General features: G+C 30.8%; 1 protein-coding gene across 7 annotated transcripts; it reads right to left on the bottom strand.

Annotated features, from left to right (window-relative positions):
• Positions 1–945: 945 nt before the first annotated feature.
• LOC109801832 (transcription factor IIIB 60 kDa subunit) lies at positions 946–23,667 on the bottom strand. Of its 7 annotated transcripts, XM_083072191.1 has the most exons (20): positions 23,447–23,665; positions 21,892–22,989; positions 21,217–21,294; positions 20,945–21,026; positions 20,310–20,385; positions 19,195–19,277; positions 18,604–18,680; positions 18,257–18,313; positions 18,004–18,116; positions 16,170–16,249; positions 15,954–16,040; positions 8,520–8,600; positions 8,193–8,354; positions 7,986–8,102; positions 7,089–7,161; positions 6,821–6,999; positions 6,467–6,604; positions 4,512–4,604; positions 2,012–2,077; positions 946–1,328 (listed from the first exon to the last, which is right to left on the bottom strand). In XM_083072191.1, the coding sequence occupies exons 3-20, from the start codon at positions 21,276–21,278 to the stop codon at positions 1,104–1,106; spliced, it is 1,851 nt and encodes a 616-aa protein (XP_082928317.1). In that variant the 5' UTR covers positions 21,279–21,294; positions 21,892–22,989; positions 23,447–23,665; the 3' UTR covers positions 946–1,103. The 7 variants fall into 7 exon arrangements, with proteins under 7 accessions (XP_082928317.1, XP_082928318.1, XP_082928315.1 ...); XM_083072192.1 differs by lacking the exon at positions 21,892–22,989 and having other exon boundaries at positions 2,012–2,068; positions 23,447–23,667; XM_083072189.1 differs by lacking the exon at positions 21,892–22,989.
• Positions 23,668–24,264: the final 597 nt, after the last annotated feature.

The following is a 24,264-nucleotide window of genomic DNA, read 5'->3' on the forward strand; positions in this document are numbered from 1 at the left end:
TATAAAAGTATTTCACATGTTGATTTGAATGTACATAATAAAATATTGTATTATATTTAATTTTTAAAAAAATTTATAAATTTAATCTATATATTAAAAACTTTTATTTTAATAGATAAATCCCTAAAACTCAACATATGCACACACATATACACTCACACACACATAGCACACACACATGCGCACGCACGCATGCATGAACTTAACTCAAATTTATGATCCTGAAAAAATATATTTAAACTATCTATTTTTTTGAATAAAAATTAATAGTAGTAAAAATATTTTTATCATTTTATATTTTATAAAATTAGAATATTATCCATAATGCTATATCTTTTGAAAACTAAATTATATAAATAATTATTATATATATATATATATATATATATTTATTTAATTCTTCACTATTAAATTAAATAAAATGACTCAAATTGATTATTGTGTCCATATATCAATAAATGTATGGTTCTTTAAGTTAACCAAAGAGATCAAGTGATAAAATTTAGCTTAATACATAAAAAAGAGAGATTTATTGTAATGATTTTATCTGACTCAAAATCGCTCGTATAGTTGTTTCGACATTTATATTGTTTATACCAAAAACAACTTTTTAAACAATAATATTATGAAAATCAAATCGAATTAACCGGTTAGATCATAAAATCGTGAATCAATCATGTGCTCGCAAACTCTTTTGGTATATCAAAAACTTTCTTTTGAATCTAAAAAAAATGTCAAATTTAGTCTATATTGTATGGGTTTCTGTGATTCGCCAAATACCAAGAATTCAACAAAATAGAAAAATCATACCTTCATAGTATCGAACACTAGACCTTGCAAGTCCCATGCTAAGTGCATCTAACCACTGCAACATGAGTTTCCTTGCATGGGTTTAACTAATATTTTATATAAACCTCAAGAAGTTTAGATATGGCCTACGATGAATTATATTCATAGCAATAACTTTTACACAAACCTAGAATAAATGATCATTTGTTACTTTTACACAAATAAGCAGACTTTAAATAAGTTACACATAAGCTAACCCCAATTTTGTGTTAAACAGAGAGATGCTGGTAAAACCTACCTGAGAATTCCACATTCTAAGCTACTTTTGAGTAATCATCATCATTATAGCCGAAACTACTATCCTCAGAGAAGTATTTCTCATACATATTTTCAGTAGAGGAGGCATTTTTATACATATCACCTTCATCTTCAAAATCATCCACTGATCCCATCCCATCCTCATTTTTGTCCTCAACTTGATTATCTGGGGGCGGATCAAATCGCACTTTCTTCTGTTTCTTGGGATCAACGCCATCTTCCTGTTTTGTGAAAACATTTTTAAATTTAAGAGAGTCCAACATTGTGATTTGAAGAATAAAATAGGTTAATTGTCAGACGACATATTTCTAAATTTCTCTTTTAAACATGTTTAGATTAATCAGAGTCAAACTATTCAGAAAATCAAGAATGAAATGTCATTCAGATAAGGCTAAATTATCTGATAGATATAGCAACTTAGAATGTCATAAACATGTTCACCACCGTAGCTACTGAAACACATAATCAAATCAAGTTTCGGTACCAACTTAATAGAAGCGAAGAAAGGAACTTTTTTAGCAAACATATAAGCCCTCGACCAAATATGCATTAAGTATCTTTAAGAATTATATTCAAATAATGACAATTTGCAAATGACAGAAAATATACAACACAAATTGAAAATTTCATAGGCCATATCAAAACTTCTTAAAATATTATAAAAACCAATTAACATAATTTAAGATAAAAAATAGAAATTAAATTGTAAAATATATTTGTTAAACATAACAATTAAAAACCCTTAGCCTTGTGGAAATTTGGCTCTATAGTAGCTAGGAGGGACTAGGTTCATATCCTCCTAGTAGCAAAATGTACATTTTTTTTTATTTGTAATAAAAATGCGTGCGTAAAGTGTATCAATATTACATGCGTTAAAAAGTGAAACAGTTATAGAGAGAATTACCATTTCATTAAATAGAAATTCACCCAGGATATCAAAGTTGACTTTAGATTTGAGACTCTGCAAGTGCTACAAACAAACTAGTGTTAGTACATAGTAATATATAAACAATTTAAGATCTTATGTTGATAACTTATAGATTACTAAAATGAATCATTTATTTCTTGAGGATTTGACCAATAAAGCTGCACGCACATAATAAAATCGTACAGAATTGCAGATGTTAACTCATCTGTATCTCAAAAGATGTCAATAAAGAAGTCTTAAATCTGAATGCTCAATGATCACGGGAATCCAAGGTCAAAGCAACTGTGGGTACTCCCATAGTACTCAATGCTTAGAAAGACCTTGCTTTTTCTATCTTTCCTTTTTAGCTTTTACATCTAAGGTTGTTATATTTCATCACACGACATATTTCAGAAAAATTGAAGAAATGTGCAGAAAAATTACAATTTACAGCGTTGCAGCCCAGTGACAAATAATGATCAATGATTAGGAAATGAAGTTCAATGAACAAATATTTCCTCTTCCATGAGTAGATTGAAGGTTGCCGTAATTGATGATATATAATACATTAAGAAGCTGTTTGGTACATTAATTTGACATGATATGTTGATTATCTTGTTTGGTTGCAGCATTAGAATTGAAATTCCAATTCCATGTAATGTAGCCTGCCGGAAATTGTCTCCAGCGGTGTTGAATAGTGGAGTTCTGCACTGGTGCATGGTGGTGGTGACCAAAGAGGAAAAGAGATGATAGTGATACCATGCAGAGGGAGCATTGTGACGATATAAATTTTAGATTAATCTAACATATAGAAACTATGATATGGTAAACTACTTGGACAAGTGGTCTACCTTATAGCCTACATCCATAAACAATTGCAATATAAACAGAAGAAGGGCTAATGGAAAATATATTTAGAAGAGAATAAACTCCTAAAGTTTAGTTAATAATTAGATCATAGCTGAAAAAACAAAAGGAAACAAATACTCTCCTAATAATTAAAAATTTTATCAATCATAACCCAGTAATTTCGGGATTGACCTGATCCCTTGGTTTTTACAAACGAATCCCACAGGATTTTTAGATTTTATATATACACACAAGCATTTTTTTTTTTATAACTGTGATATTAATACGAAGTATTCACTGCAAAAGTAATGACTATTCTCTGTCAGGAACCATGAGCACACACAAGGTAGGTATTCCCTTCCCAATATAGTCTATTTCATACTCAAGACCATGATTTGAACCTTGGACATCTTGGTTAAGGGACACAAATCACCACCACTTGTATCAACCAATGTTGATACACAAGCATAATTTATTCAAAGAAGAGTTATGCATAAGCATCACAAAATTTCCTCTAGCCAACAAAAGATTTTCCCTTTGGCACGGGAAAAAGTGGAACAAAGCTTTAGCAACCTCAAGTAGCATCCACAATAGGGAAGTAGAAGTAATAGTGTGTTTGGATGGGGAATTTAAATGGAGTAATTCAATTATTTGAAGAATTTCAAATTCTTTGAGGTGAAATACTTTGTTTGGATGAAGAATTTATAAGGAATTTGAAATTCAAGTATTTGTGAAATTCCTTGAAATAGTAGAATTTCAAATTCTTCCAAAAAAGTAAGAATTTGAAATTTCTCATATTTTCTTTTTCTTATTTCACTTATATATTTTATCTTATCTCTTATCTCTTCATATTTTTAATTATTGAATATTCAAAAATATTTTTAAAATTATTAAATATTATCTAACATTAATTTTTAAAATTATTAAATATTTAAAAATTAGCTAATATTGATTTTTATAAAATTTAATTTAAGAATCTCAACATTAAATATATTTTTAAAATCAAATTTACCATGGTGGAATCAAATTATCATATACAACCCAACAATTTTAAATTTAAAAAATTTGAATTGACTTATCCAAACAAAATATTTTAAGAATGATAGAAATTGAAATCAAAGTAATTCAAATACCAAGAATTTAAAATTCTTTGAATTTGTAAAATTTCTCATCCAAACACACCATAAGAAAATCAGAAGACAGACTAATAAGAAGAAAAGATAATAGGAGTGTTCATGGATTGGATTTTATAAAAATCCAAACCCAACCATACCAATCCATTTTATAAAAGTGGATCAATTTGATTTTTTTAAAATATGGATCAGATTTTTTAAAACCAGATCAATTTGGTTGACGCAGTTATCCTGAAACACATGACCTCTTGGCCATAAGCACTTTGATATACCATTTTGAGGAGTAACTTCCAAAATCTTATGCTATTAGGTACAAACCAAAAAATGGTTTATAACTATATATCAAACCTGAAAACGACAAATTCTAGCACATAAAGATATTGAATTTCATGGTCCATCCTAAGCATATAGCGATATACAACCAAGCAATACATACATAACATGTTACAAATATACAATGATGTCGAACTACAACAATATTTAAAGAAAATGCTCGTTTTATGTTGAATAAATACCCTTTTTTTATTAGACATTTGGCCAAAAGCCTCAGCAGCAGATTGAGCTGGCCCTAAATTTTTTGCCTCATGGGCGCGTCTCTGTCTTGTTTCCTGCAATAGTGTATTTAACAAACCAATATAATTATAAGCTTTCAAGTCTTGGCAGTAGTTTATCCAGCATTAATATTATTATGTACATAAAAAATAAATACATTCATAAACTATTGGATCCACTTTACTAAAGTACACCCCTTTTTTTTGGTTGGCAAAAGATATGATATATTTATATATAAGGAGCACAGGAAGTGCTAAAGGAAGTACATGAAAAGGGTATAAAGCATCAGGATATCATGGAATCTTAGGCATGAGCATCTTAGGATATACAAAGAACATGCATATGCCAAGATACAAATCCTAGAAAAGAACCCGTAAACCAACACCACAAAACACATGCAAACACAAAGCCCAACCATTGGGTGATAACCCACCCCTACAAAAACACAGCAACCTGACGAATAAGTAGTCGAGTCTGAGACTAGAAGACTAATCCACCGCAGAGATAAAAGGGATCTTTGGTGAGATTCTAAGACTAGCGATGCACAGAAACAGATTGGATTCCCAATAAAAAAACTACAGTTAAACTCCTTTTCCTTAGCTTTAAGCTAACTCCAAGAGACAAAATTGATATTATCCAGCAAAGAGATCATGTCAAGGGTTTTATTTTTGAAAATAACTTCATTCCTATGCTTCCAAATGAACCACACAATAGCTACCCATATTGTTCACCCAACACGCCTCATGACTTTGCCTTTCCTCCTAGCACAATGTTGCCAAAAATGAGTAGAGGGACATAAATGGTAAGGCTGTCAAAACACCTTCCCATCGATATGTATACATCCAAATAGAATAAGAAGCCCTGTAAGTAAATAAAAGGTGCACCAAGTTCTCGTCGAACTCATTGCAAAGTGGGCAAGCTAAGCTAGATCTGGTGAGTAGATTTCTTCTCCACAAATTATCTTTGGTTTGCATTCTACCAGGCAACATCCTCCCAATTTGGATAATTTGTTAGCGAGAATTAATGTTTCAGTTTTATTAATCCAGAAAAGAGCTTAAGGCTCAACATAACAAACAATTCCAGAGCTTGCAGTTCCTCACAGAGACTCTCTCCCAAGAGCAGCCCTCCTAACCTCTATACAAACCATGCATGACCTGGCCTACTCTCTGAGCATATAAACCGTGGACCTCCTTAACAGGACAGTCAGCAACGCTGCTCCCTCAGCTGCCATGTGTGGCAGTGGGTAACTTCTTTGCTTTTCCCTTCCTATATTAAACCTTCTAGACTATGGGACTCTCTGGAGAAAGTTTTAGCTGTAAAATAAATATGCAATGTCTTTTCTAATGTACCACCAAAGCAGTGTCCCTACTTCACTGGATTAAAGCTTAGAAAAACGGATTTTTCAGTTGTAATGACCTCTTTCTACTTGCACTGACCATGCAGTCCCATATTTTTATTTCATAGCAATTCATTCAAAATTAAACCCAATGCTAGTAAAACATGAGCGGCATTCTAGCAGTAGTCATGAATTTTTTATATTGGCATGGGTCCACCATTACCAGTATACAGAATTGAAACACTTGGACAATAGAGTAACTTATATATGATCTTCATCAATTTAACCATTGAATAGTGAGAAAAACATTGTTCATGCATATCAAATTTCAAATAAATTAGTTATGGATAAACCAAAATCTAGTAGGCAATAGTTTTATACATTACGGAAGCCATATTTTATGTTTAATTAAATGATGTACTGATAAAGAAAATATAAAAATCAAATAGACGTTACACTTGTTGACATGATTTATGTAATTAGAGATGAAAATCTAATAGTGGATTTCATTAAATTTTTACCTTAAGTTACATATGGTATAATTTCACATGAAGAACCTTCCAAAAATTATTCAGAAAGTACCTTTCTGGATTTTGCCACGGCTTCATTAACAGATGCAGCAAGCTCTCTTGCCGCTAGTAAATCCTCTGAACAGTTTTCAAAATTTGCCTCAAAAGCTTTCTTACTTGCTGCTGCAGCTGCTTCCTTAGCTGCCTGCTCCTGAAAGAAAAGACAAGCTTGAGTGAGATCGAGTGCAGATTAACCTCCCAAATAAGCCTAATATTTAACAGCAAACCTGAGAGATACAAAAGTACAAGCAACAAGCACCCACTTCTGAATATGAACTTTAAATCATGACAGAAAGCCAAAAAAACTAACAGACAACGTTATCTAGAACTATTAAAAATAGAAACTAGTAGATAAGATTTTCTGTACCTCAAGATACTCTCGGTTCGCTGTTTCCCATAGTATCTTCTTGATATGCTTCCCCTCCTCATCATGAAGGTACACATCAACATCTTCATCATCTATATCAGAGAAAGTTTCTGATTCATCTTCTCTATGTGAATCATCATATTTACCATCTTTGGTGCCCTCACGCTCAACATTTGCCCCTGAAACCATTTTTGAGCAATTTAAGAATGAAATCTCTAAACAGGAAATCTCGCACACTAGCAAGAGTGAAAGAAATAAGAGCACCAACCAATACTTTCTGGCACATAGGCAGGCAAATCCTCTTTGTGGCTTTTAAACTGATCATTTGATGAATTCCCCAACTAACCAAAGGAACCACAAAAAATTAAGATTTGGAAGTGGTGTTAGTTTATGCGTCTTTTAAAGTTTATCAGCATCATGTACGGGATTCGGGAACAGATGCCATTGTCTGGAAATTGGAATTAATTTCAGATGGCCATTTATATGGCATCATTGGATTGAGACAGAATGGTTTCAAATAGGATAAGTGATATATGAAAGTTAAAGCTTCTTGGCCACAACTTTGTAAATGCGGCTCTTTCAGGACTATTCTTGCTAATGAGGGGTTACATTATCTGGGAGCGACTACACTGTGTGAACATGTGCACATAATATGAGCATCTCTTATTACATCAAATGGCTCATTTCTAAGTCATATGACAGACTGGTACTCTTTTACTGGATGCATTCAGTTAAAAGTGGAATATCTGATTAGTTCCGTCAAAAGAGAAAGTACGGGCATGGAATTCTGGTATGATATTTGGCACCAGTATGTTTGTTTGTCTCTAGAATTTGTGGACATAGATTCTCTTTTCTCCTCCATGATGAAATGCAAATTTTAATGGAATTAAAGAGGTTTTCTAGAAAAAAAAAAAGTGGATATTTTATAGCCCCTACTTAGTCCTTGAATTGTTTGTTAGAATTTTCAAATTATATTAATTTTATGTAGAAATTTAACTATAAAGTCAATACAAATAATTTTTCTTCGCTGTTTACAAGACCCCTAGTGAATATTCCAAATCTTTTATTGCACAAAGTTAAAATTGGAAAAAGGAAAAGTTAACATGGATACTTGTAAAAGAAAATGCAAACTACCACACACAAGACTTAGTCATGGAATACTTACAATAGATGTTTCATCGACACTCTCCTTGGGAAGTGTTTCTTTCACTCTTTCCCTCTCAGCACGCTGGAACGCAGGGGGATCCAAACCACCACCAAGTCCACCAGAGAGCTTATCAAACTGTGAGTGTATCAATCAGCTCAATAGTGAATGCCAAAAAGCAGTGTGGCTAAAAAAGCTAAGCATCTTGACAAGAAAAAAAGTACTCACATCCTTATAGCATGCTTCACATAATCCAAGTGCAAAATGGGGCACCCCACTATCCCTGTGCTCACACAGAAGATCTTTTGAAATACAATCTTTTAATTCACCTGCTGGCATTACCATTGGATTTTTTTCATGCTCTTTTGCCATCGTATCCAACTCCTCAATCTGTAACCATAAAGATTGATGAAAATTTTCCACTTACTGTCAAATCTAAGTTAGTTTAACTAAAAGTCTAAAACACAGGGGACTTAAAAGTTCATTTCGTAGTGTAGATATATGATAATCCACATATCAAATACATCATGCCATTGAAAGGAGGTAGAAACATACTGTCAAGCTAGAAGACTTTGTACACTCAAATTCTACCAATCGTTTGGTCAATGTTGCTTCACATACATGGACGATTCTAAGCTGACTTAAAAGTTCATTTCGAAGTGTAGATATATGATAATCCACATATCAAATACATCATGCCATTGAAAGGAGGTAGAAACATACTGTCAAGCTAGAAGACTTTGTACACTCAAATTCTACCAATCGTTTGGTCAATGTTGCTTCACATACATGGACGATTCTAAGCTGCATTGCAAATGAGAAAATCAAGGGACGCCTGATATAAAAAATAAAAATAAAAAATAAAACATAATAAGGCTCAACTAGCATCCTTGAAATTTAGATCAATCATCGAGTGAAGAAACAAGTATGTGAAGAATTGTGTAACTAGTTTATGAAGAAGATCATGCCATATATTACTGTTAATATAACCATTCTCTTCTCTCTCTTCAGGAACAGAATTGCTTAAATGGAAACAGAATGACAATGCAATATTAAAACCCCAAAGGAAATTTGTATCCCACTTACAATTATACCATGAACATATGATAGACAAGCATAAATCGCCATTGGTGCAAAGATAGGCATTGTCGTGTTTGTCAGTCCACGTTTAGTTTTTGGGAAATGACACAAAATGACAAATAGAAGAGGGAGGGGGAGAAGGAGGTTGAATAAAAAATGAGGGAATGTACAATAATATTAATAGTAACTAGAGTAAAGAAATGTGTACACAATTGTTATAGGGAATAAGACATAAAATAGCGGAGGGAGAGAGAGAGGAGGTTGAATAGAAAATGAGAGAATGTCTAGTGATACAGTAGTTAAGTGATAAACAAGAATATTTCTTTTATTATAGATTAGTAAGATTGAGACACTTCTTACCTCTATATTTTATTTAATAAAAATGTTTAAAAATTATCATGTTTGTTAGATTAACTATGTTGCACTCAGGGACGGATTTACATACAATTAAGTGGGGGCACTTGCCCCCACTACCATTTTACACACATAATTTTTTTTATTCCAAAAAATAATATATTTTAAAAATGAAAGTTATATTCTAATAATATATATATATATATATATATATTTAAATCATCTTATGTATAAAATATAAATTCGGAGAAACTGTTTATTTATTTAATATTTGTCAAACTTTCGAATAGGATTAGTTCTCATATATGATAAAATAAAATTTGTAGCATACATGTTTACCTTTTGTGCTTTATGTTTATTGTATATGTTGATAAAAAAAAAAATTATAAAAATTGTAAGATTGTATACGTTGATTTAAAAAAATCAAAATAAGAAAGATTGAAAGATTTATGTTCTATTTATAATTTTTATTATAAAATATGTTTTAAAATAAATTATCATCTAAAAATTTATATCACATATTAAAAACATGTTTATATCATAAATAAATTAAACTTGATTTTATAAAATTTAACATATTTATTTTTATGTTTTTATTAATATTAAATTATTATAAAGTGGTCTTTAAGATTGTAGTTCTAACCAAACATTTAAAAAAAAATTATGACAGATAAATATGTCATATTTAGTACATGTATTTTAAAAGAAAGTTGGATTCAAATCTATTAAATTATAATATAACATAGTATGGCCTAATTTATTTTTATCATTGTAATTGTAGATATAAAAACTTGTAAATTATAATATATATTTATACTTTTAAAAAGTTATATGTAAAATTTTTAATATTATAAATATATGAATAAATATTGTCTCCACTATCTAAAATTTCTGGATCCGTCACTGGTTGCACTTGATCTTCAAACTATAAGATCTCAAGTTCGAATTTTGTGTTTATAAAGATAATTAATTTTTAATATTATTTTTTATTATTTAAAAATTTAAGAATAAAATTATCTAAAAAAATATGTATATCAAATCAAGTTATCGTCTTTATATATGTTATAGATTATAAATAATAATAATAATGTGAGATAAAATATTTAAAACATTAAATACGTAAATAGTTGTTACTAGAAATCATGATGCAATTACCACAATTTAGAAAATTGATTTATATATTTATGATTGATTTTATTGTACTACAAAATGATTATAAGTAAGCCTCCTCCGTATTCAAAATATATATATATATATATATATATATATATATATATGGGGGTTGTAAGTTGTATTATTAGTCTTTTTATTTTCATCAATATGTAATTTTTGTTTGTATTTTAAAATAAAGATATTTAATTTCTCTAATTTTAAAAATATGAAAGTTTGGTTCAATTACAATCAACTAAAATTATATATTTTAAAAGGATAAAATTTAAGTACAATTCCTTAAATACAGTTTTCAAATCAAAGATGGAGTTTTACCTTAGTTGAATGCATAAATGAATATTAATGAGACCTACATTAAATGCAATTCTATAACACCAACGTAAAACTTGATTGAAAAACAATACCAACTATATCTATTTTAAAATAAAGGGATTAAAATTGTGAATCAATTAATAAAAAAACAAAAAATACAATTTAGCCTATATCTTTTTATACACCAAAATTATAATAACATTATCAGAGTTCGAATCTAAGACCGTATTACCTTAACTCCCACCATTTGGCCGACCCTAATGTTCCTATTTGTTATCAATAGTTGAGGTTTTTATATCCCCTTTGCCTTAGTTGGTCCTCATTCTCATATGAATAGTACCCGGCCATTGTGCACCTCCTTTTCCCTGACATCGTGCCACTTTTCTCCTGTGTGCCTCTAAAACTTGATCCAACATCTTCTGGCAACCACCACGCCAGAAGACCCCCCCAACCAGTTTTCACATGTACCCCCCCAACATCTTTGGTTTCTCTTTCACTGCATGAGCCCTTTTTAGACATGCCCATTCCAACAACCACTCTTCCACCTTCCCTCACTCAAGTGGCCCTCTCTAGCACTTTTTCAACTTCATTCTCATGACGTGCGACAGTTCACTTATCAATTCTGGTGTTGCAATGACTTTTACCAGCATTTCATTGATCTCGTGTGAAACATTGACTGAGATGGTCAACTAAAGCACCTGGGCTGCTACTGTCCAGTTGTTATTTCACGGCCAAGGCAATGAAGACCACATTACCAAACAAGCAAAGGATATTCCAAGCAAGAACCAAGTCAATAGAAGCAAATTGATGCCTCTTTTGTGTAGGTTTTTTTTTGGCTTTCTATTGCGCCCAGACTCCAACTGCAATACCTAACACCTTCCATGATGTCTAGAAAAAAGCTAAGAAAGTTTATCCCAATGAGTTCATCACCTCTATAATGTGGTTTTCAATCTTATTTCGTAAAGTTGGAAAACAAGGATATGTAAACCTATCTTGATAGCTTGATCATTGAATTGTTACCATTAGTCGTTGATGTAAATTTCTAGAATACATTACATGTAAAATATTCTAGAATACTGATCCAAAATGTAATAATTAGATAAATCTAGAAACTAATGCTTAGGAAACTCTAGAACCATGGGTGAAATAATTCACCATAGGAATAGCTGAGAGTTAAGGATGGGAATAGAATATGTCAAATTTTGAATATATAAGTCAGGTCTATTCTATAAAAATAAAATCTAAGTTTAATTTATTATTTATTATAAGTATTTTTTATTGTTCTAGTCTAACCTTTTAAATCTTAACATGATCTATTAGTCTATTTAAAAACCTATCTTACAATTAGTTTATTTAAAAACTATTTTACATTAATAACGTTAAATAAACCAATAAATTTTAAATTTTAAATAAGTCAAATTATATTTTTAAATACACGTACAAGTTTTTGTCTAATTTACATGATAAAAAATAGTTTACTTTATTATTATAAAAATTTAGAGTTTAAAATAAAAAAAATAATAAAAGACCAATTAAAGGACAACTCATGCACAGGCTATAATGAAGAAGATAATCAACCACAAAGTATTCTAAATAATCAATCATAGAGATAAAGAATAAAAACAAGCAAAGATGTAGCTACTAGAGTTTTTATTTTCGATATCTTGATTTCGTATGAACAAAGAATATAAAACGTTTAAGTGTAATATAAATGTAAAAAATATTGATAATTTGGATTTTTGTAATACAAATTTATTTATTTAATTATATTGTTAATAAATTGGGCTATCAGGCTTAACAAACTTTTTATAAGTCTAAACTCAGCCTTTTTAAATAAATAGAATTTTTGAAAAGTCTAAGACATATCCTTTTTATTAAATAGCTCAAGTCATAAACTTATGTTTAAAAGTTTGACTTAATCTCATTCCTACTAAGAGTTGTGAGTTGACCATGTCACTGACGTGCAAGAGCCTATAATTAGGCCACTTTCTTTAGGGCTTAAGTCATTTTACTTTCTTCATGGTGAAGCACTAAAAAGGGCTTAAATCATTTTGAAATGACTTAATGCAATTTGTGACAACAAATAAACCCCTCTTCCAAATTAGAACATATTTAAAGGGGAAAATGATGACTCAAGAAAACTCTCTCTAGATTTACACACCTAACTCGTCACTCTCTCTCTCTAACCTCAAAAACCATCCAAGTTAAAAATTTTGGTGGTGATTTCAATGGTTCGGGAACAAAATGACGATAATCAGCACTAGGTCTTCTTCTTTTCTTTATTTTTTTTTTGTTAGTTGACTCATAGAAATGAGTAGCTAATATTTTCGTTGGACATAACTTATTTTACTTAAATGTGACTATTGATTTTTATATATGTTATGATTTCATTATATTGTGATTTCATTTCCATTCTTAAAGCATTTATGTTTTGATCATTTGTAAATTAATTGCAGATTTGAAATTTGATTTGAAAATATTTTCTACATTTGGACTTGAAATCAACCGACTACTAATCCAAGTTGCTAAAAATATAGCTTAGATCCTTAGTTTAAAAAGGAATTTTCTTAATATAAGTTTCTCTCTTGAATATGCAAGAAATTGGTATTCAACAAAAAAAATCTTAGAATTTCTTTGTCAAGAAATTGGCATTGAACGAATTTAATCCTAATCAAAATAGTGAAAAGTGATATATATATATATATATATATAGTTTAAAGGTTACTAAGATGTATAAGAAGTGAAATCAACCCCAAGCATATCATATATGAATTTCTCCTATACTCATTTGCTTGTTTGTGACCAACACACCTAGCAACAGAGGTGTCGGGGTGTCCGACACTCCTCCGTCACTGTCACACCATGGACATGTGTTAAACACAATTTTGCACTGTCTTTTTTTTTTTTCGACTTCTACACAGCTAGAACACACCTTTAAATGGCTAGACACAGTTATAGATTGGGTTACCTTTTTCTTTTACCAATCTTTATAAAATTAGAAATAGAATCGTAATAAATAAATTTACTATTTTCCTTTTAAAAGTATTTTTTTGGAACTCTTTATTATAGATCTCAGCAGTTATTAGTTAATATTTTTATGTAAAACTACAAAGTTTTAGTATTGTAGATTTTTTTATCAATGACAAATATGCCTCTTAATTACCAAATGTTAATAAAATTAGTAATTTTTAATGATATATATGTTGTGTCCCCATGTCTTACGTTTTAGAGTTTAATCGTGTCAAAATGTCTATGTCAGTGTCAGTGTCTCATAATTTGTTACTTATCCTAAGTTTTATAAATTTTAACTATTAGTTTAATGAATCCAACAATGAACTTTTGTAAATATATTGTATAATTAATTTTTTTTCTTTTCTAATTGAAAATCAATTAATCGACCTAATACTTGATGACTTTAATTATTACTATTACAAGTTGACTATATTACGCTTGTCACGAGATCTAACAAGTTGCAATTGGTTTATATCATTTTTTATTACTTTGAGTGCCCCGGGTTCTTATTATAGGGTATTTGTGCTTAATCTTCTTTAATCAATAATTGCATTGGTATGAATTCCCCACTTAAGAGTTTTCATGGTTTATATTTGTGAAAATCTATTTGAAATTTCACTATATCTTTTTATAATGACTGATTTGGGCAAGTAATCTCCAAGTACAAAAATACTCTTAATTATGAGTCTTTTTATCTATGATTAATAAATAGCAGGTAGGATACATTAATGTTTTGGACTCTGAGAGTCTAACTTTGCCTTATATGGAATTTTTTTTCAAAATCTTACATTGTCCCTTCACATTCATAGTCATGGCCAATAAAAATCGAGACAATAAATATATTAATGATGAGAAAGATTAAAAGAATTAAATATTTAAAAAAAAAAAGAATAAGAATGTGTCATTAATATTGAGGGTAATTTTGTAAAGAAAATGTAAATTTGTGACAAAATTAATGTTATTAATTAAATTGACAAATGTATGTAATCAGTGTTTTGCAAAAACGATTGGTTGATAGAAAATGTAGTTGAACCGGAAAAATGTAAATCAACAACTTTTTACGAGGGAGGAGTTGAACTCCGTTCCTCCACTTTTAGATAGTAAACCCCTACCATTAAACTATACAACTATAACACATTTTAATATACAGAAGTATTATACATATGCAATTGTGTTACAAATAATAAAAAATTTAAAACAACCATTTTGTTACTAGGGGAGATTCGAACCAAATCCCTCCTGCCTAAAATAAAGCCCAATTACCACTAAGATAAAGACTTCTTATATGTTATGTGTTACAAATATATAATATATTATACATAGACAATTTTATTTCTATTGTTTTATCTTAAATTATGTTAATTATATTATTTTTTAATTTTTTAATATAAACCAGTTTTACCGGTTTAATAAGTAATCCTTCAATTTGACTATTAAATCATCAAATCAATTACTTAAACCATTTTGATGATCGGTTCAGTTTTTATAACATTGGGTGTAACTGAATACTCAGCTGAAAAATCGATTTATAATGATTATAGGGGAATGTAATCGATTGCTCCAAACAGCTGCATTTTTTAAAACCTGCGAGAGGTAATTGATTACCCATCAAAGTAATCAATTACTCTATCACAAAGGCCCATTTCAAAAAAAAAAAAAAGGAGGCACTGTTGAATCCTAATATTTGGAGGCTAACTTGGGATTTGAGTAGGATTTCATGAAACCTCCAGTAGCTGAACAAGCAATTGTGACTGAGAAAACTAATGACAGTAAGTGTCAGTATTAAAGTGAAACAGGTCGCTTTAATCCTAAAACTCTAGTTCACTAATTCTATTAATTACATGAGACTAGAAAAAACTAATGACAGTTAGTACAGCATTAGAGTGAGTAATTGTGATGGCAGAAAGAAAGAAAAAAAAAAAAAGAGTAAATAATGACAATGCAGTAATGATTATCTTCAACATTTATGAGGATCTACATAGGATATGGAAATACCCTACTAGCAACATATGACATAATAATAAAATCAATCACAAGGTAGAAAAGTTTATCATAACTTACAATATCCGGCTTAGAGCACTTAAAACCATGTGCAAGAGCAGATATGTATAATGCTGCACCGCATAATCCACTAGGTTTCCTCCCTGTCTGTTTTCTAACATTAGCAAAGCAATATTTCGTAATAAAAAGAGTTCAAACTACACATCCCAAATTAATACTTTCTTTTGTCAGAACTGAAAAAATAACAGACCAATGCCAGAATAACATTTTAGATACCTGCATCCAGTCACGTTTCATGCTTGCAACAATGGTCAACGCAGTATCAGAGACAGCCTTACTCCCATGCTTCAACAAATCTACATGACATGACATCAATCTAATTATTTCTCTTTGCTCAAAGAAAAACCGTGGGATAGAAATTTTAAATAAAAAAATTTCTTAAACCAAACCAGGTTTGAAATTCACGAGCAAAAAACAGATGAATATCTTTTCATGCTAAATACATACAAGTTACATTCATCTTAATTATTTATTCTTTTATTAAAAAAAACATATAAAATAGGAGGGAGGAGGGAAATTCTCTCAACTCAAATTCCAATAATTTAGATTCATTTTCAAATAAACATAAATCTCTTTACAATTCCCTTCTATATTCTCAATTTATTCATTGAAGTATCAAAGGTCCAGGGGAAATCTTTGAAGGTTACGACATTGGAAAGGAACTAGAAGAAAGACTTGCAAGTGAAACTCTAGAAGAATATGAGCGGGAGTGTTTATTTTGATAACAAGCTTAAAGCTTAATAAGCTTTAGCCGGAGGGAAAGCATTAAACTGTGTGTGGGCTGTGGGGTTCATGTACCATATGCTAAAATGCATTTAAACTTGATGGCTATTTATTTATGTCTAAAAAGTTGCATCACTTGTTATAATCATAGGGAATATCTCCACTAAGTCTACTAACAGTCTATATAATCCATGATATGCAAAACCTATGTACTACATTCTACATGAAAAAAAAAAAGTTTTCGTTGTCTAAATTCTCTCAAATGATTTGTCTTAGAACATGGATTTTAACCAAACTCAATCTTACTAAATCAACAAGTAAGATGAAATTTGTCCCTCACTTGTATATTTTATATCGGTCATATCACTTGATTTATTAGATGATGTAGGATCTCCAACAGATACTCCTCACTTTGAGAATTGAACATCTCGAATATGAAGTTTACAAGACTAGACATCTAAGGATGGTCTAATAATAGTCCATAGGTGGCCTAAAAAGCCCAACAACACTTGATAGAATAGGTTTCAACTAGTATGATAGAAAAATTTAAGATTGAACATATTGAAAAGAATTTAGGCATGAGCCTCTGAATATTATCGAGTAATTCTGCTGATCAATACAACTAGAGAAACACAATGAAGTATTTGAGAGACCTCTCAGAGTCTCATCTCCTAACAAATTATGAATAACTTCCTAACCACCAACTCCTTCCCCTTCCCTATTTAAAGACTATTCAGTTACAATTCTATTTCCCCCTTACATACACTGTCTTAGTCATTGATCTCCTATTTTTCTAATACCATCTTAAGAAAGTGAGTTTGAACTTAACTCAATCTTACAAAACTTTCTTATAAGGTAAAAATTGTCTTCTACATATATACTTTGTATTAGTCATATCACTAATCATTGTGAGATCTCTAACAATTTGTTCTCTCTCCCTCCCTCTCTAAATTTACCACAAAAAAAGTCTATAAAATAGGGATAAGAGATTAAAAGGCAATAAAAGTCCCTTTCTTTTGATAATTCATGAAACACTAACAAGTTCCAAGAAATTTAATATATTCTCCCTTTTTCCCCTTTAGTTTGCACATTAGGAGTGAACGATCCTTGACAGTGAGTTCTAAATCATGGGGTGCGCACAACACAACATCTGTGGCTTTAATATAATATAATATAAAAATGGCTATATTATTTTTTAAGAGTAAAAAATTCATACGAGTCTACAGCAAATAATCTATACATATCCTGCAATACAATGAGATTATCCTATACACCAATCATTTTAGTTATCTGCTTACACAAACTGAGATGAAAAACAGACACTCACTCATGGTATATCTATGAATAAAAAGACTAGGATCAACAGGCTTTTGAACAATTGGGTGCTCTCCAAGCCTTAACACTTGACAAAGCTGCAAGAAAACTGCTCCTAGCACATAACTGCACAAAAATTCATGAACAGGAACATAGCACCATTCAGAAACACAATAAAACAGGGATACATTGAAATAAAATTAACAACACTATGGGGGAAATATAACCAGTGTCAGACTCTAGTATCAAAAGAAAAGCATACTCACACATCTGTCCTTAAATAATTTGAAAAATCAATAAGAAGGTATGGCTTATTGTTGTGCCTGCAAGAAAAAATATAATTTCAGAATAAAAAATAAAATACTGCAAAGAATATAAATAAATATGACCAGTTGACCAGACTCATAATGATAAATCAAAGGTGGAAATGCACATTATATTGAACTCATTGCTCTTCCCACAGTCATACTCAGCATTATTCACTGTCAACTACTACTCATAAACCTATTTCTATTTACTAACAAACATCCTTAACACATGGTTACTCACGGGAACAATAAAATGATAATTGTATGAAGAATCATGCAAAACCCATGCCAAAGAGAACTCATACCGGAATGCAATATAGAGACAAGCAGCCTGTACTTGCTCTGATTTTCGTCCACGGGTGAAATTTCGCTCAAGTGCTATCTTCAATAGTCAAATTCAAGAACTAGTTAAGTTCAAAGAAAATAATTTTGAACAAAGGTATAAATAAAAACGAGGAGAAAACTATTTACTCCAAGAATAAGTCTTGGTAGACTTATTTCACTTAATAATTCATATTCTAGATCAAATTTCAACGATTCAACCATTAAATTAAAAGTTCTCGATGAATAGATCAAGTCTAAAAAATTTTAAAAAATTAAAAACTATTTAATACTTCTTTCATTAATTCCAATTGACGGATAATAATAATATTGTATACATTGATTTGAATTTATATAACGGAGTATCATATAATTTTTAATTTTTTTAAAAATTTGTAAACTTGATCTATATATTAAGAACTTTTAATTCAACGGTTGGATTGTTGAAATTTGATGTAAAACATGAGTTATTAAGTGAAATAAGTTTACCAAAACGTCCTTTTGGGGTAAGTAAATCCCTCATCCATAAATACAAAGCAAGTTTAAAATGAGTTAAGTTCAAAATCATGACGTACTTTATAAAAGGTCAAAGCTTGGTCAGTCATACTTTCATCATTCACTCCAAGGCCATAACTTAAATATTTTATTTCATCATATGCTGTGAATTCAAAGAAAATTGGCACGAGAATATAAATAAATACATGTATGAAATTATTTACTGTAATCAAACTAATCATTGTATTGAAAACAACCCAGATTTCTCTTCTAAACATTCCTTCCTCGTAAAGGTAGGGTCAGCCTCCTCCTGCGCACTATCAATTGATTGCATTGGCTGTTGTAAGCATCATTAACAATACTACATTTTCCCTATCTTAGGATAAATATTTAAAAACCAATAATTGTTAGCACTTGTGTTCTCTTAATCAAGTACTAGGGTTTGACCACCATCTTAAACATAGAGTCGCAACAAGAGATATCACATTTTTTCTAAAATGGACCGACCCGGACAAGGATTTATACATCTTAGCTATACAAAAAAATATATGATAAATATTTAAACATTAAAATTTATTATTGAACCACAACTTTGTAATGAATGACAAATGACCAAAAGAAAATAGCACAATGATAGGACCCCATATGTGAAGTGGGGTCCAAATGGACTGTTATTACAGCAGCTAACCAAGCCCAGTGTGTATCAGGTTTATTCTAGAAGGAATAGGAAAGGGCGAAGTGGGAATGTCCATGTGGCAGGGACTATGAAAGATGAGGATAAACCATGTAGGGGAATTCTGTTATATAGGTGCTGAGTAGAGAAAGGTATATCGGAGAATCATTGAATTAGTTATGGGTAGAGAGTATTTGTTCTCTGAAGGAGCTTAGCTCTGGGCAGTAGGAATAATTTTTTCCTCTGTAATCATTCCATTTCAGAAATAATACACCTTATTTCCATTACTAATACTGAGCTGTGTTTTCCCTTTTAATTGTATAGTTATCTCTGGTCTCCATCACAGAACTTGACAGATTTATGACTAACACAGTAACAAGTTCAATAATTCTCAAATATGAGATGAGATATTCTATGCCAAATGAGAAAATCAATTAATATTAAACAAAAAAAAATTTTGGAAACCAGCATTTCAATTACATCCCGAGTGTGAATTCAGTCAAGAGACTAAGAAAGACATACCTCTATCTAAAGTCCTTTGACGTGAATCAGAGAACTCACTTTGAACTGTTCGTACATAATTTCCAGATAATTTACTCTATAAGACACAAAGAAACCATATGAGATACAAAATATGTAAAAACAAAAGTGTAGAATGAAAAGCAAAACAAATGCCCATGGGGAAAACAATTAAACTTGTCTTCTTCATAAGTCACCAATATCCAAGAAACTTCAGTTCAAACACCAGACCTATTAATGTCTTTTATAATGTTATCCATTGATAGAAGAAGCAAATGATGTGCCTCAACAATATATTTTGCATGTTTTAGAAAAGTATATATGACCTTAGGAGGATTTGGACACTCTACTTTTCCTTAAGAGACAAGTGTCATATTGATATTATGAAGAGAAAAGAAGATAACATGCGGGTCTCAAATATGGGACCCCATGGCAGGATCCACTTATTATTCCTTTCTTTCAAACCATACCCACAATCAAACTTAAACCTGAAGTAATCCAAATCCTCGTCTGTCCTTAATAAAAGTAGCTCAAGCCTCATTCTCCCCATAACATGACGTTAATTAAAAAATCCAATAGGTTTCAATCTTAAAGTCCTATGACCAAAACACCACCTGAGCCTGTCAAGCTTTCATTACCTGCCCTGCTGCATTCTTAACAAATGTAGGCTCCTCAGCAAAAAAGTAATCTTCCAACACCCTCCCACAGCTTCCACAACATCTGAAAATCAAAATAAAATAAACATCAAATAACATCATAGGTTTCCTCAACACATTCCTAGAACCATAATTTAAATATAATAAACAGTTCCATATTCAATTGCATAAATAATGCAAAAGAAATTAAAATAAAACAACAAAAGAAAAAGTGTCATTCCACGAAATACTGTGGAAGCACTAAAGATACTCACAAGTAACCGTCATCTAGTCGCTCACCGACAACAATTTTAGCACAGTGATTGCAGTATACCATTGTGGTTGACACAAATCTGCAGAGTCAGTGAGACGGAGGCACTGTAAACGATTACAAAACTCAAGTGAAATAAGAGGTAGTTGAAATATTCTAGCGAATTGGGAAAAAAGTTCAATTCAGTTGGGGTTTATCGTTTAGGGGGGGAGAGGTATTTAAATTTTCCAAATACATAAATTAGTAATTAAAATTTAAATAATTAAAATAATGAAATTATTTTACCGCACCCGTGATTCAGTTGGCAGAAGCTATTCTATCTTAATCAGATATTTTGTTAAACTAATGGAAACTATTTTACTTATATCAAAAACATTTGAGTTCCAACACTGCAGAGCATTGCATACAGCATGATCACTTCATTAATACAACTAAAGGAAGAAGGAAGGTGCCATATGCTTTCTTATGCCTTAATAGACAATCATTTTTCACCAGCCCAATTTAGTTCCAACCAAGCATAGCCCAAGCATACAATGATTCAAACCCAAACTTTATTAATGACAAATTGAAAATGCTATGGTAACTGGTGCATCAATCCAGAAACCACGGGTCACTCTTCATGAGACATGTTGTAAACAAAAGCTACCTTGAATAACAGAATTGTAACAACAGTTATCACCTTTATCTTAGTTGACCACAACACGAGCCAACCCAGGTTAGTCTTGAGACTTTACATCAGAAACATTCACAATGGCACAAGTGCCAAATACATGATATCCAACAGTAATAGATTAGACCATCAGAAGAAAAGTAACACTTGACATTCATCGGACCCAGTTTTCATCTTCAATTTTTTCCTATTCTTTTAGGCAAACAAACTATTTCATAGATTCACTAGCCCTAACATATACAAGAGCTGTTTCCTAGCATTTATACATCACAGTAATAGGACTAATTCAACGAAAAGGCACTAGAATTGAATGATTTAAACAAATCAAAGGCTAGCTTTAACAATTTTCTAACTCCCAATAACCCTATTTAGGTTCTGTCTACAATTCCTAATAACCAAAATGCCAATTTTGAATTTTAAATCAATGCCTTAGAATTCGAAAATCTCTCTTCTCATTTGTGTTATTTCTTTTCAATGGTGTTTTGCTTATTTATAACTAAAGTATTCCTCTTTGAGCTTAAAAAGTATGGTTTCAGTTTCAGCTACTAAAGTCCATGATGTTGTTATTTTTTTGAGAGTCTTATAAAATTTGCAATTGTTATGTAACTTTGTAGGTGTCTGAATTCTTGTTCCCAGTTTGCTACGGTTCACTGATATTTCTTTCTTGGCTATGGTTGGCTCCAGCAGGCAAACCAAAAAGTTGAGAGAAGCACATATTCAAGAATGGGAAGTGTACATTTATTTGACTAAGACCAGCTACTATCAAATTCTTGAAGGATTTTTATTTATTTATTTAACTGACACCAGAATCAATCTAAGATAAAACAATTAGAATATAATAACTAATTAACTAGTTTTGATCAGTATACAACAAACAACTTCACTTTCCCTCACACGCTAATCGGAATCCTTCAAAGTTTAACCTCATAATAAATTCATAATAATCCCCGTGCCTATACCGAAAAACCCAAGCACAAAAACAGCACTATGCTCAATCACTATGATTCTCAAATCTCAAAATGTGAATACTAAACCAACGGTTACTCAAACATTCTCTGTTCCAACATCATATCAATAAAGGCCAACTCGAACAGTTCCATTCCATCCCTGTCGCGCAAATTGCATCATTATTAGGTAGTGTTTTATTTCTGGAAGAAGCCTTACACAGAGCACATAAATCGAAATCCAAGCAAAGCAAAAGTACTTCCAACCAAACTGAACTTCCTACACGTGAAATATTAGCAGTTCAAAAATTGGGGGAAAAACTCGAGCAAGTGAGTGAGTGAGAGTTATCACACTAACAACACGGCGATAGCGAGTAGCGAGGTTTTAAATTACGGTTACGGTTTCATCACACGCCTTAAAATTGCGGAAGATTATTCACAAATGAAACTGATGCGACCAAATTTGCGGTCGAAGCTACAAAAATTTGAAGTTGCGACCGAAATCGCGGTAGCGGACATTTGTAGCAAGTAAGCACTTGAGGAATTTCATTTCCAACGAGGAATTTCGTTCGTCCAGTAAATTATGATACAAAGACGAGGGAGAGAGAGGGAAAACGGACCTGGCGGTGGCAGACGGTGGCGGGGACTATTCCGGTGGTGGTTTCCGGTTGCGCGGATCTCTGCAATTCCAACGCAACCGAAACGAAATTCGTGAAAGGCAACACCGAGAGAAGAGTGAACTCAAGAAAGACGGAGAGAGGATTGTGAAGAGAGTGAAAAGCTCTAAGAGATAGACATGATCGAAAGAAGGAAGCAGGGAAGAGCGCGCACCGGTTTTATAAAGGTTAAAAGTAAGTTTCTCTAACTAATTTCTGAGTTATGAAAACTAACCACTTGGAAAAATGGATTTCATTTCTCCGTAAAAAAGAATAATAATAAATTAGTATTTTTTAAAAATATATAATATTTTAAAACAAATATTTATATAAATTAATGAGAAAAAATAAAATAAAATAAAATAAGGGTATAATTATTTTTGAAAAATAAATACTAAAACGGAGTTATAGATATTACTTTTAGTTACATTATCTAAAAAGGAAAGTATAAAAAAAAGTCAAATACATTATTTGCACTGAATTTGAATACAAAAATATGTGATCGGATTAAATATCTAGTTCAATTATTTTTTTTTATTCTTTAATAATATTAAATTTATATTTTTGTCTATTTATTTTAATTTTATAATTTTAATTCTCTATTTTTATAAAATTTATTATTTTGATTTCTTTATCAAATTTTATTCATTAATCATTAAAATTATAATATTGATCATGATATGATAATAAGTAAATGACTTGACACTCAAAGTTTAATAATATTTAGTTAAATATAACTTATAATTCTCATTTTTATCTCATAAAAATAATAAAATGAGATA

The sequence above is a fragment of the Cajanus cajan genome, chromosome 4, assembly GCF_000230855.2.
Source record: "Cajanus cajan strain Asha chromosome 4, NIPB_CcT2T_4, whole genome shotgun sequence".
In the NCBI taxonomy this organism is placed as follows: Eukaryota; Viridiplantae; Streptophyta; class Magnoliopsida; order Fabales; family Fabaceae; genus Cajanus; species Cajanus cajan.

Bases quoted from the DNA above. Each gene is read 5' to 3' on its own strand.
- LOC109801832 (XM_083072189.1), bottom strand. From the start codon at position 21,278: ATGGTATACTGCAATCACTGTGCTAAAATTGTTGTCGGTGAGCGACTA. The intron at 21,027-21,216 runs GTGAGTATCTTT...TTTGATTTTCAG, and splicing joins CGACTAGATGACGGTTACTT to ATGTTGTGGAAGCTGTGGGA. The intron at 7,000-7,088 runs GTTGGTGCTCTT...AAATGGTTTCAG, and splicing joins CTATGTGCCAGAAAGTATTG to GGGCAAATGTTGAGCGTGAG.